This window comes from Antechinus flavipes, chromosome 6 (genome assembly GCF_016432865.1).
Source record: "Antechinus flavipes isolate AdamAnt ecotype Samford, QLD, Australia chromosome 6, AdamAnt_v2, whole genome shotgun sequence".
NCBI classification, from domain to species: Eukaryota; Metazoa; Chordata; class Mammalia; order Dasyuromorphia; family Dasyuridae; genus Antechinus; species Antechinus flavipes.
The window spans coordinates 126730514-126743836 of NC_067403.1; the positions used below are offsets into that span (position 1 = coordinate 126730514).

A 13323-nucleotide genomic window follows, 5' to 3' on the forward strand; every position below is an offset into this window, starting at 1 on the left:
TCTTTCCAGTTAATAAGAAATTGAGGGAAAATTATTTTGATACTTAAACTTCAAGGGAATACAAATATCTCAAAATGATTTTAAGACCATATAGAGTTCATATCTATAGTATATCTACAGGTAAGTAGGTTAAACAGAGTTATTTTAACATTTTTCCTATATCCAAACCCATACTTCTAAATGGACTAGTGTTTAAGTTACACATTTGATTTCTTTTTTAATTAGATATGAGGCTGTGAATGGGAGGAAAAGTGTTTCCATAGTTTTATATCCCAGATTATTTCACATCTAGATCCATAGAAAATAATTTAAAAGTGTCTTCCTACTTTCTTCATATCGTTGGTTTTATATTATACCTATCACTGTAGAAAATTTCCATTCACAAGAATGGGAATTCCTAGGAACTGAAATCCAAGGAATGTCTCAAGCCTATAATGAAAATAAATGTATATAATGTATTTTTATGCTATGGGGAAATAATGCCTCTTAGGTACTCACACTATACCTAGTGTATACATTCAATTTCCCTCAAGTTCAAATAATATGTATGTCTATATTAATTTATTTCATCCAGATACACACATTTGAAATAGAAAGATTCCAAAACTTCATATTTATTTTTCTAAACCCATGTTAATTTCTTATTTATTTCAGGCATTACTAGAGACTCAAAATTTACTGCGCACTCAGGTTGCAAATTTTACCTTCAACCTTGGATTTTCAGGGAAGTTTTACCATACAGGTAAGAAGGAACTTTGTGCTCTCAGGCAGTTACAAATAGGGCACTCTGTAGCAGAAACAGAATGGCTAAAATTTTAATGCAGAGGACCTTAAAGCAAGGCAATCTTGATTCTGAAGCCAGTAGAGGATTGTCTACTTTGGCAGAGAAATTCTTAACAAGGAGACTTAGAGGGCCTGAATATTAATGACTTTTACAGAATCAGAAAAACCATGGCCACTCTATACACAGTTGGATTACTTGTCTTCCTAAATGCAATCAAAGTGAAAAGAAATATAAAATGAAGATAGTATCTTTAAGATATCAGAGGTGATAAATATTATTGTAAATTTACTTTGCGTAAAGAATTGGTAATGAGACAAGGATTTACTTAAAGCAATTGAATGGACCTCGAGTCTACCTTTTATTTGTGTAAAGTTACTCTTCTCCCTTATAATTACCTTTTTTTTTTTTTTTACCAACATTCATTCAAATGAATGAGTCTTTTCAGCCTCAATCATACCAACTCAATATTCAATCTCTCTCTCTCTCTCTCTCTCTCTCTCTCTCTCTCTCTTTCTCTCTCTCTCTCTCTCTCTCTCTCTCTCTCTTCCACATCTACTTAGCTTATTTTCCCAAAAAGGGCTTTTAATGTAAAATATTCTATGTGGTTTAATAGAAGTTTGAAGAATATAATATTGCCCTTTCCCTGATGCCTCTCTTTTCTTTTTTGAAAAATCTTAAATCCCATTTAAAACAATAATGATGAAATTATTATTTTGGATTTTAAATATATCTATGGATATATATACATATGCATAAACATATGTGTATGCATATGCTATTTTATCTATAAAGATGTTAGATGTCATGAATTCACAGATCATGAAGGCTTAGAATCTTTTTTTTTTAAATAGCTTTTTATTGACAGAACATATGCATGGGAAATTTTTTAACATTGTCTCTAGCAATCACTTCTGTTCCAACTTTTCCCTTTGACCTTCTCTTTCTGTATTTTATGCAAGTAGGCCTCTAGAGATTTAAAATTTCCCCTTATTACCACTTTGGCTGTATCCCACACATTTTGGAATGATGTCTCATTATTGTCATTTTCTTGCGTGAAATTATTGTGTCTATGATTTGCTGTTTCACCCAATCATTCTTTAGGATGAGATTATTTAGTTTCCAATTTTTTTGGTCTATTTACCCCTGGATTTTTACTGAATATAATTTTCATTGCATCATGATCTGAAAAGGATGCATTTACTATTTCTGTATTTGAATTTGAGGTTTTTATTTTCTAATATATGGTCAATTTTTGTATAGGTTCCATTAACTGCCCAAAAGAAAGTGTACTCCTTTCTGTCTCCATTTAGTTTTCTCCAAAGATCTATCATACCTAACTTTTCTAGTATTCTGTTTACCTCTTGACTTTTTCTAATTTATTTTGTGATTTGATTTATCTAATTCTGAGAGTGCCAGGTTGAGATCTCTAGGTTTGCTGTCTATTTCTTCTTGCAGCTCTCTTAACTTCTCCTTTAAAAATTTAGATACTACACCACTTGGTGCATATATGTTTAATATGATATTGCTTCATTATCTGTGCTACCCTTTAGCAAGATATGGTGCCTTTCCTTGTCTCTTTTTAATTGGATCATTTTTTGCTTTTGCTTGATCTTTGATCAGGGTAGCTACCCCTGCTTTTTTTTTTTTTTTTTTTTTACTTTACCTGAAGCATAGTAGACTCTGCTCCACCCTATTACCTCGATTCTGTATGTATCACTCTGCTTCAAGTGTGTTTCCTGTAAACAATATATTGTAGGATTCTAGCTTTTAATCCAGTCTGCTATCTGCCTCCACTATATGGGGGAGTTTACCCCATTCACATTTATGGTTAAAATGACTGATTTTGTATTTCCTACCATCTTGTTAACCCCGGCTCATGCTTTTCTCCCTTCCTTCCCCCTTACTCCCCTCCCCAGTATTAAACGTGTGAGTAGCACTTGCCTCACATAGCCCTCCCACTTTAGGATCCCTCCCTTCACCTTACAGTTTCTCCCCTTTTCTTCACAATTTCTGTATTCCCTTCCACTTAGCTTACTCCTTCCCTTTTCACTTTTCCCCCTCCCACTTTTCAGTGAGGTGAGAGAAGTTTCTTTGTAGATCAAATATGTCTAATATTTTTTCTCTTTAAACCAATTCTAATGAGAATAAGATACACATTATGATCAACCCCCTCCATTCTTTCTCTTAGATATAATAGGTTTCCTTTGCCTCTTTGTGAGATGTAGTACCCCTCCCCCCATTTTACCCTTTTTCTGGTACAATTTCCTTTCCACTTCTAGTTTCTTTTTTATATTATAACTATAAAACTAAATTATACATGTGTTCTTTATGTATATTTATAACAGAAATAAAGTTCCCAAGATTTCTTTTTACATTTTTATGTTTCTCTTGAGACGTATATTTGGAGATCAAACTTTGTGTTTAGTTCCTGTTTTTGTCAGAAATAGATGGAATTCACCTATTTCATTGAATGTCCATCTTCTTCTCTAGGAAAAAAAAATGCTTATTTTTGCTGGGTTAGTTATTCTTGGTGGCACACCAAGTTTCTTAGCCTTTTGGAATATCAGATTCCAGGACCTTCAATCCTTTAATGTGGATGTTGCTAGATCGTGAGCAATCCTTATTGTGGCTCCTCCACATTTGAATTGTTTTTTCTAGCTGTTTGTAGTATTTTTTACTTGGCCTGATAGTTCTGGAATTTAGCCACAATATTTCTTGCAATTTTGGTTTTTGGGTCCCTTTCAAGTGATCAATGAATTCTTTCAATGTCTATTTTACCCTCTATTTCTATAACATTTGGGCAATTCTCTTTGATGATTTCTTGAAAAATAGTGTCTAGGCTCTTTTTTTCATCATAATTTTCAGGAAGTCCAATAATTCTCAGATTATCTCTGTTATTTTCCCAAGTATGTATCTAATATTTTTTAATTTTTTTTAATTTTTTGGGTTTTGCTTGACTGATTCTTGGTGTCTCCTCAAATCATTCATTTCCATTTGTTCAATTTTGATTTAAATGAATTATTGTCTTCATTTACTTTTTTATATCTTTTTGTAATTGTCCAATTGAGTTTTTAAATGAGTTGTTTTGTTCTGTAGAATTTTTTTCCATTTAACCAATTTTATTTTTTAGGGAATTATTTTCTTTTTCCAATTAACTAATTCTGTTTTTCGGGGAGTTGATTTCTTTATCTACTCTATTTTTTAATGAATAGTATGACTTATCCAGACTTCCTTGTCAAGCTTCCTTTTCCTTTCCCCATTTTTCTTCTAATTCTCTTGTAAGAGCCTTTTTAATTTCTTCTATGAGAGCCTTGTGTGGTGGGGACCAGATCATATCTCCTTTTGGGGTTTCATCTAGAGACAATCTGTTTTTAATCTCCTCAGGGTTTGAAGTCTTCTCTCTATCATTATAAAAGCTATCTATAGTTATAGCTCACTTTAACTTTTTACTCATTTTGACAAAAAAGAAACAAAGAAAACAAACAAACAAACAAACAAACAAAAAACAACAAGTGTGGTCTGTGTTTTTGGGCAGTATGGTATTACCAAGACTCGTCTACAGACAACAGGAAGTATCAGTGAAGCAGCAATGGGACAGCAATGGCTGCACTGCATCTGCACAGTGGTTGTGCTCTGAGAGAGTACTGAGTCAGTCCCGAGATGGGAAGGTGTGGCCAGGTCCCAAGATTCTAGCATTTTGGGGTTATAGGCTTTACTCCCTGTGATTATAGCTTCTCTGGTGATCTATTGGCTTGCTTGCCAGGGCAAAGTAGCTCACACTGTGGTAAAGTTCTCTCAACACATTTTCTACTGGCTGAAATCACACCCCACCACTCTCTGATCTGTTCAGCATTAGCTGCCTTCTGTGCAGTGGCCTGCCTGAGGTCTGGGACTAACTAATCATCCCCGCCCAGGAGCAAAAACAGACCTTTCCTGGTGAGTTTCGAGGATGTCTTCTATTGGTGATATATTGTACTCCCAATATTTGAGGGTTTTTTTCAGTCAAAAACTAATTCTGAGGCCATTTCATGAAAAAAGTAGTCTAAGGGCAAGGAAGAACTTAGATAAATGCAAGTGTCCTCTCTACCATCTTGGCTCTTCCCCAGCTGCTTAGAATCTTAAAACTAAGGATTTTTTTTAATTTTTAAAAAAAAAATTTTAAATAACTTTTTATTGATAGAACCCATGCCAGGGAAATTTTTTACAGCATTATCCCTTGCATTCACTTCTATTCTGATTTTTCCCCTCCCTCCCTCCACCCCTTCCCCCAGATGGCAAGCAGTCCTTTACATGTTGAATAAGTTACAATATATCCTAGATACAATATATGTGTGCAGAGCCAAACAGTTTTCTTGTTGTACAGGGAGAATTGAGTTCAGAAGGTATAAATAACCCGGGAAGAAAAACAAACATGGAAGCAGTTTATATTCATTTCCCAGTGTTCTTTCTTTGGGTATAGCTGCTTCTGTCTATCCTTGATCAATTGAAACTGAATTAGCTCTCTTTACAGAAGAGATCCACTTCCATCAGAATAAATCCTCAAACAGTATCGTTGTTGAGGTATATAATGATCTCTTGGTTCTGCTCTTTTCACTTAGCATCAGTTCATGTAAGTCTCGCCAGTCCTCTCTGTATTCATCCCACTGGTCATTTCTTACAGAACAATTATATTCCATAACGTTCATATACCACAATTTACTCAACCATTCTTCAATTGATGGGCATCCTTTCATTTTCCAGCTTCTAGCCACTACAACAGGGCTGTCACAAACATTTCTTTAGTATCTCTTTGGGGTATAAGCCCAGTAGAAACACTGCTGGATCAAAGGGTATGCACAGTTTGATAACTTTTTGAGCATAGTTCCAAATTGCTCTCCAGAAATGTGTTCACAATTCCACCAACAATGTATCAGTGTCCCTGTTTTCCCACATCCCCTCCAACCTTCCACATTATCTTTACCTGTCATTCTAGCCAATCTGACAGGTGTGTAGTGGTATCTCAGAGTTATCTTAATTTGCATTTCTTTTATTAATAATGATTTGGAGCATATTTTGATATGTCTATAAATAGTTTCAATTTCTTCATCTGAGAATTGTCTGTTCATATCCTTTGACTATTTATCAATTGGAGAATGTTTGATTTCTTATAAATTAGAGTCAATTCTCTATATATTTTGGAAACGAGGCCTTTATCAGAACATTTGATTGTAAAAATGTTTTTCCAGTTTATTGTTTCCCTTCTAAGTTTGCATTTGTTTTGTTTGTACAAAACCTTTTCGATTTGATATAATCAAAATTTTCTATTTTGTGGTCAATAGTGATCTCTAGTTCTTCTTTGGTCATAAATTCCTCCCTCTTCCACAGGTCTGAGAGGTAAACTATCCTATGCTCTTCCAATTTATTTATAATCTCATTCTTTATGCCTAGGTCATGAACCCATTTTGACCTTATCTTGGTGTACGGTGTTAAGTGTGGGTCAATGCCTAGTTTCTGCCATACTGATTTCCAATTTTCCCAGCAATTTTTGTCAAATAGTGCACTCTTATCCCAGAAACTGAGGTCTTTGAGTTTGTCAAACACTATATTATTAAAGTTATTGGCTGCTTTGTCCTTTGAACCTAACCTATTCCATTGATCAACTAGTCTATTTCTTAGCCAATACCAGATGGTCTTAGTAACTGCTGCTTTATAATATAATTTTAGATCTGGTACAACTAGGTCACCTTCATTTAATTTTTTTCTCATTAATTCCCTTGAAATTCTTCACCTTTTGTTTTTCCATATGAACTTTGTTGTTATTTTTTCTAGTTCATCAAAGTAGTTTTTTGGGAGTCTGATTGGCATAGCACTAAATAAGTAGATTAATTTAGGTAGTATTGTCATCTTTATTATATTTGCTCGCCCAATCCAAGAGCATTTAATATTTTTCCAGTTGGTTAGATCAGACTTAATTTGTGTGGAAAGTGTTTTGTAGTTTTGCTCATAAAGTTTCTGATTTTCCCTTGGCAGATAGATTCCTAAATATTTTATACAATCAGTAGTTACTTTAAATGGAATTTCTTTTTGTAACTCTTAACTGTTGGGTTTTGTTAGTGATATATAAGAATGCTGATGACTTATGTAGGTTTATTTTGTATCCTGCAACTTTTCTAAAGGTGTGGATTGTTTCTAATAACTTTTTGGTAGAGTCTCTGGAGTTTTCTAAGTATACCATCATATCATCAGCAAAGAGTGATAATTTGGTTTCCTCATTGCCTATTCTTATTCCTTTAATCTCTTTCTCAACTCTTATTGCCAAAGCTTGCATTTCTAATACAATATTAAATAGTAACTGTGATAGTGGGCAACCTTGTTTCACTCCTGATCTTAATGGGAATGGTTGCAGTTTTTCCCCATTACATATGATGCTTACTGCTGATTTTAAATAGATGCTACTGATTATTTTAAGGAAAAGTCCATTTATTCCTATACTCTCAAGAGTTTTTAATAGGAATGGATGTTGGATTTTATCAAATGCTTTTTCTGCATCTATTGATATGATCATATGGTTTTTATTAATTTGATTATTAATATGGCCAATTATACTGATAGTTTTCCTAATATTGAACCAGTCCTGCATTCCTGGTATAAATCCTACTTGATCATGGTGTATTATCCTGGGGATGATTTTCTGTAGTCTTTTTGCTTATATCTTATTTAAGATTTTAGCATCAATATTCATTAGGGAGATTGGTCTATAATTTTCTTTCTCTGTTTTCAACCTACCTGATTTAGGTATCAGTACCATGTCTGTGTCATAAAAGGCGTTTGGTAGGACTCCTTCATTCCCTATTTTTTCAAATAGTTTATAAAGCGTTGGGGCTAATTGTTCTTTGAATGTTTGGTAGAATTGACATGTAAATCCATCTGGTCCTGGGGATTTTTTTTTAAGGAGTTGATTAATAGCTTGTTCTATTTCTTTTTCTGAAATGGGACTATTTAAGCAATTTACTTCCTCCTCTGATAATCTGGGAAGCCTATATTTTTGGAGGTAGTCATCCATTTGGCTTAGGTTATCAAATTTGTTGGATTTGATAATTTGATAATAAATAACCCCTTATTATTTCTTTAATTTCCTCTTCATCAGTGGAAAGTTTTCCTTTTTCATTTTTAAGACTGCCAATTTGATTTCCCTCTCTCCTTTTTCTAACCAGATTTACCAAAGGTTTATCAATTTTATTGGTTTTTTCATAAAACCAACTCTTAGTTTTATTTATTAGTTCAATAGTTTTTTGGTTTTTTTTTTTGCTTTCTATATTATTAATTTCTCCTTTTAATTTTAGAATTTCAAGTTTAGTAATTGATTGGGGGTTTTTAATTTGTTCTTTTTCTAACTTTTTAAGTTCCAGGCCCAATTTGTTGATCTTCTCTTTTTCTATTTTATTCAAGTAAGCCTCTAAGGATATAAAATTTCCCCTTATTACTGCTTTGGCTGCATCCCGTAAATTTGGATATGATGTCTCATCATTGTCATTATTTTGCGTGAAATTATTAATTGTGTCTATAATTTGCTGTTTCACCCAATCATTCTTTAAGATGAGATTATTTAGTTTCCAATTACTTTTTGGTCTATTTACACCTAACTTTTTGTTGAATGTAGTTTTTATTGCATTGCAATCTGAAAAGAAAGCATTTACTATTTCTGCCTTCCTGCATTTAATTTTGAGGTCTTTATGTCCTAATATATGGTCAATTTTTGTGTAGGTTCCATGAACTGCTGAGAAGAAAGTATACTCCTTTCTGTCACCATTCAGTTTTCTCCAGAGATCTATCATACCTAATTTTTCTAATATTCTATTTACCTCTTTAATTTCTTTCTTATTTGTTTTGTGATTTGATTTATCTAAATCTGAGAGTGCAAGATTGAGATCTCCCACTATTATAGTTTTGCTGTCTATTTCTTCTTGCAACTCTCTTAACTTCTCTTCAAGGAAGTTAGATGCTATACCATTGGTGCATATATGTTTAATACTGATATTGCTTCATTGTCTATAGTACCCTTAAGCAAGATATAGTTTCCTTCCTTATCTCTTTTAATTAGATCAATCTTTGCTTTTGCTTGATCTGAGATAAGGATGGCTACCCCAGCTTTTTTGACTTCATCTGAAGCATAATAGATTCTGCTCCAGCTTTTTACCTTTACTCTGTATGTATCTCCCTGTTTTAAATGTGTTTCCTGTAAACAACAGATTGTAGAGTTCTGACTTTTGATCCAGTCTGCTATCTGCCTCTTCTTTATGGGAGAGTTCATCCCATTCATATTTGCGGTTAAAATAACCAATTCTGTATTTCCTGCCATCCTAATATCCCCAGATTATACTTTTCTTTTTCTTGCCCTCTTTCCCTTCTTCCCTAGTATTAAGCTTATTGGTCCCACTAACATCGCGCAGCTCTCCCTCTTTAGTATCCCTCCCTCCTCCCTTTGAATCCCTTTCCCTTTCTTGTACCCTTCCCTTATTACTCTTTTTCCTTCTCCCTTTTCCTCTCCAACTTTTTAATGAAGTGAGGGAAAAATCTCTGTAAAACAAATATGTCAATTGTTTCCTCTTTGAGCCAACTCTGATGAGAGTAGGATTCACACAATGTTCCTCCCCCCCCTCTAAGTTCCCTCATATATGATAGATTTCCTTTGCCTCATTGGCGCATGTAGTTTCCCTCTTTTTATCTCCCTTCTTCTCTTTTTCTGACACTATCTCCTTTCCATTTCTACTTCCCTTTTGAATGTTATATCAGTAAAATCAAATTATACATGTGGTTTTTGTGTATATTCACAACAGAAATACAGTTCTCAAGAGTTCCTTTTACCTTTTTCTACTTCTCTTGATTCCTGTTGTTGGAGATCATATTTTTTGTTTAAGTCTGGTTTTTTCCTTAGAAACAGATGGAATTCCTCTATTTCATTAAATGTCCATCTTCTTCTGTGGAAAAAAATACTCAGCTTAGCTGGGTAGTTTATTCTTGGCTGCATTCCAAGTTCTTTTGCCTTTCGGAATATCTGATTCCAGGCCCTTCGATCCTTTAATGTTGAGGCAGCCAGATCTTGCGTGACCTTTATTGTGGCATCTCGGTATTTGAACTGTTTTTTCCTGGCTGCTTGTAAAAATTTTTCTTTAGTCTGAAAATTCTGAAGTTTGGCCACAATATTCCTCGGAGTCTTTATTTTAGGGTCTTTTTCAGAAGGTGTTTGATGAATTCTTTCAACGCCTATTTTACCTTCTGGTTCTATTACTTCTGGGCAGTTCTCTTTGATGATTTCCTGTAAAATAGTATCTAGGCTCTTTTTTTCATCATAATTTTCGGGTAGTCCGATGAGCCTCAGGTTATCTCTCCTAGATCTATTTTCCAGGTCTGTTGTTTTTCCAAGTAAATATTTGACATTTTTTCCCCAATCTTTCATTTTTTTGGTTTTGCTTGACTAGTTCTTGATGTCTCAATGAATCAGTCATTTCTATTTGTTCAGTTCTGATTTTTAGTGAGTTATTTTCTTCATTAGCTTTTTTTTACTTCTTTTTGTATATGTCCAATTGAGTTGTTTTGCTCTATGTAATTTTTTTTCCATTTCACTAATTTTTTTTTTTTAGTGAGTTATTTTCTTTTTCCAATTCACAAATTCTGTTTCCCTGCACTTCTTGGGAGTTTTTTTACCTTTTCCAATTCACATTTCAGGAAGTTGTTTTCTTTTTCCACTTTATCAAATTTTTCTTTTAGTGAGTTATGTGCCTTTTCTGTACTCTCTTGCATAGCTTCTCTTTCTTTCCCCATTTCTCTTCTAGTTCTCTTTTAAGGTTTTTAATAGTCTCTTCTAGGAGAGCCTTTTATATTGGAGACCAACAATTGTCTGGAGATTGTCTGCTATTAGTCTCTTCAGGGTTGAAAAGCTGTTCTCTTTCTGTGTAGAAACTATCAATTGTTCTTTTGATTTTTTTACTCATTTTGTTAAAGTCTGTAACGTCTGCCTTCAGAGCCAGGAGGTTACCAGCTTCCTCTGCAGAGCAGTGAAACGTATATTGGATGGGTAGCTGTCCTGCCAACAGGCTACAAAAAGCAACGAGGTACTGGAGTGCTCTGGGAAAGAGTTCCCCACCCGAAAGTAACTCAGGCCTGCAGGGCTGAGCGGGGAAAGTGCCCTTCAAAGAACCCTGGCTGTGTGAGATAACGATTGCCCTGGGGCTAGACACTGAGCAGTGAGAGTTTCACTTCCCAAGCCAAAGCCTTCACTGGGGCTATAGGTATTAGCAGCTGAGCAGTGAATGGATTTGCAGGGACCAGAAGTGTCTGCCTGGGATATGCAGTCAGCAGGGGAGGTTCTATTGCCCCAGGCTGAGCCCCCCACTGTGCCGATTAGAGGCTGCCCAGGCTGTGCCCCCCTATCATGCAGATTAATAACTGCCCCCATAAAAGCCTGGAACTGCAGGATGTGGCCGCAGGGCTGCAGTAAAGTCTGCCTGAGTCACTTCCAGGTTTGAGAGGTTACAGCCAGATCTCGTTAGGTTCTGGCATTTTTTAGAGTACCCTCTGTTTTAGGCTTTAATTTGTCTGCCAGTTTACTGCTTTGTAATCAAGGCAGAATAGTTAGCCTATAGCAGAGTCGTCTCTATAACTTCTCTAGCCACAGAGATCACCTCCCCCTGGTCTGCTCAGGAGCTTGTGCTAGTCTGTTCCTGGCCCCTCAGGACAAACCTTTCCTGGTGATCTTCCAAATTAGTGCTTCTAATCTTTATGAATTTAAGCAGTGAAGAGTTATTTTTGAGGCTGGATTAAATAGTTGGTTATGAAGGTAATGAGAGGAGTAGAGAGTCGTGTGTGCCTGCTCCACCATCTTGGCTCCACCCCCAGAAGTCCCAGGATTTTTTTTTAATAAAATGCTTTTCTGAAATATCCTTTTAAGGAAATACTAATTTAGGGCTAAGAAGGTTTGACTCTAAAATTCTAAAGAAAAAATCTATTCATGCAAAATGAAGGGAGAATTAGAACAGATCTCTGAAGCCTTTAAACTTTCCTCTGTGTTATGAAAGGAAGAATTCTAAATAGTGTGTGCCTGTGTGTATGTGTGTTTGTGTGAGAGAGAGATACACATCAGTAGAACAGATGTGTGAGGCAGAACACCAAGCTTGGAGTCAGGAAAACTCATCCTCTTGAGTTCAAATATGGCATCAGAAATTAGCTGTGTGATTTTCAGCAAATTATTGAACCCTGTGGGCCTAAGTTGCTTCATCTTTAAAATAATTTGGGGAAAGAAAAGCAAACAATTGAATATCTTTGCCAAGAAATCCCCAAATGGGGTTACAAAGAGTCAGACAAGACTGAAAAATGACTGAAAAAAATCAATATAGATACCTATGGCAATCTGTTGGATAAAACTTGAGGACCCCTTCTCAAAATAAATTTTAAGTCCATAAAGTAAAATACATAGGATAACAAAAAAAAAAAAAAAACTTATGTTGAAATTTAGGTTTTGGATGTTTTTAAAGTATATGTACTTTAAGTTAACCCTTATGTTAGAGTTAAAATGTTACACATATAAGAATGATTTTTTACATTGTGAATAAATATAATTTGTCTTTCAATTGTACTATAGAAAATTATGAAATTATTACCATCTACTTAATTATCCTAAGTTATTTCCATCATAATTTTTCTTTGATCACATTTTTATTACATCTGAATTGGAATTAACCAGATGAGGTGTTCTTCTTCTTTTTTTATAATATATGATGGTTCTCTGTGGGAGCAAGTTTCTTAGGGAGGTTTTCTGGAGGCAGCTTTAGTTTAAGTTCAGAGTAATAATCACTCCAAATACAGCCAGCTGATAAAATCCAAAAATTTATTTCTTATCTCTTTCCTTGGGCCCGGTTAGCTTTCTTTGAGGCCTATCTCTCTGCTTGGTTCCAAGAGCTCTTGCAGCTTGTCCTTTGCCTCTGCTTTCTTCAGCCTCCAGCCAGCACAAAGGTGGAAGATGGAATGAATCTGACTTCGCCTCCGAGAGTAGGCTAGTGGGCTTCTGTATCTCCCAGAGTGCTCTTTGGCCCTGAGTGCTTCTTGCTTATATGTGTTCACTGGGTACACTCCAATTATTATATCACTGGGAAATCATTATTTGTTGTATGATTAAATCAATGCTAAACCAGATTTAAACATTGTCTCCTCAATTCCACTAAGTATCTTGTTTCAAGTTCTGGCCCATAACATCTCCCCCTTTCTTTTGATTTAGAACGTAGGTGGTCATGACCTCCCTGACTTCTCAAGGAGGTGAGAACCCCCAAAAAGAAGATAATCATGCCTTCCCTGACTGCTCAAAAAAGAAGTGAAAACACCATAAAAAGAAGGTGGTCACACCCTCCCTGACATCTCAGGGAGATGAAAACACCAAATGAAATGGGAAATCAAATCAGATTAACGGGTTTCTGAAGGGGCTCACTTGAAACAGGTATACATAAATCCATCAATATGGGAGGTATTATACATAATTATTTAAGCACATAGGAATATAACATAGGCTA

General features: G+C 35.0%; 1 protein-coding gene across 2 annotated transcripts in view; it reads left to right on the forward strand.

Moving 5' to 3' along the window:
- NDST4 (N-deacetylase and N-sulfotransferase 4) overlaps positions 1-13323 on the forward strand; it is a 387829-nt gene that overhangs the window by 106045 nt on the left and 268461 nt on the right. For both annotated transcript variants that reach the window (XM_051964927.1, XM_051964928.1), the window contains exon 2: positions 655-742. In XM_051964927.1, the coding sequence (XP_051820887.1) occupies positions 655-742 (88 nt within the window). The remainder of the gene's footprint in view (positions 1-654; positions 743-13323) is intronic.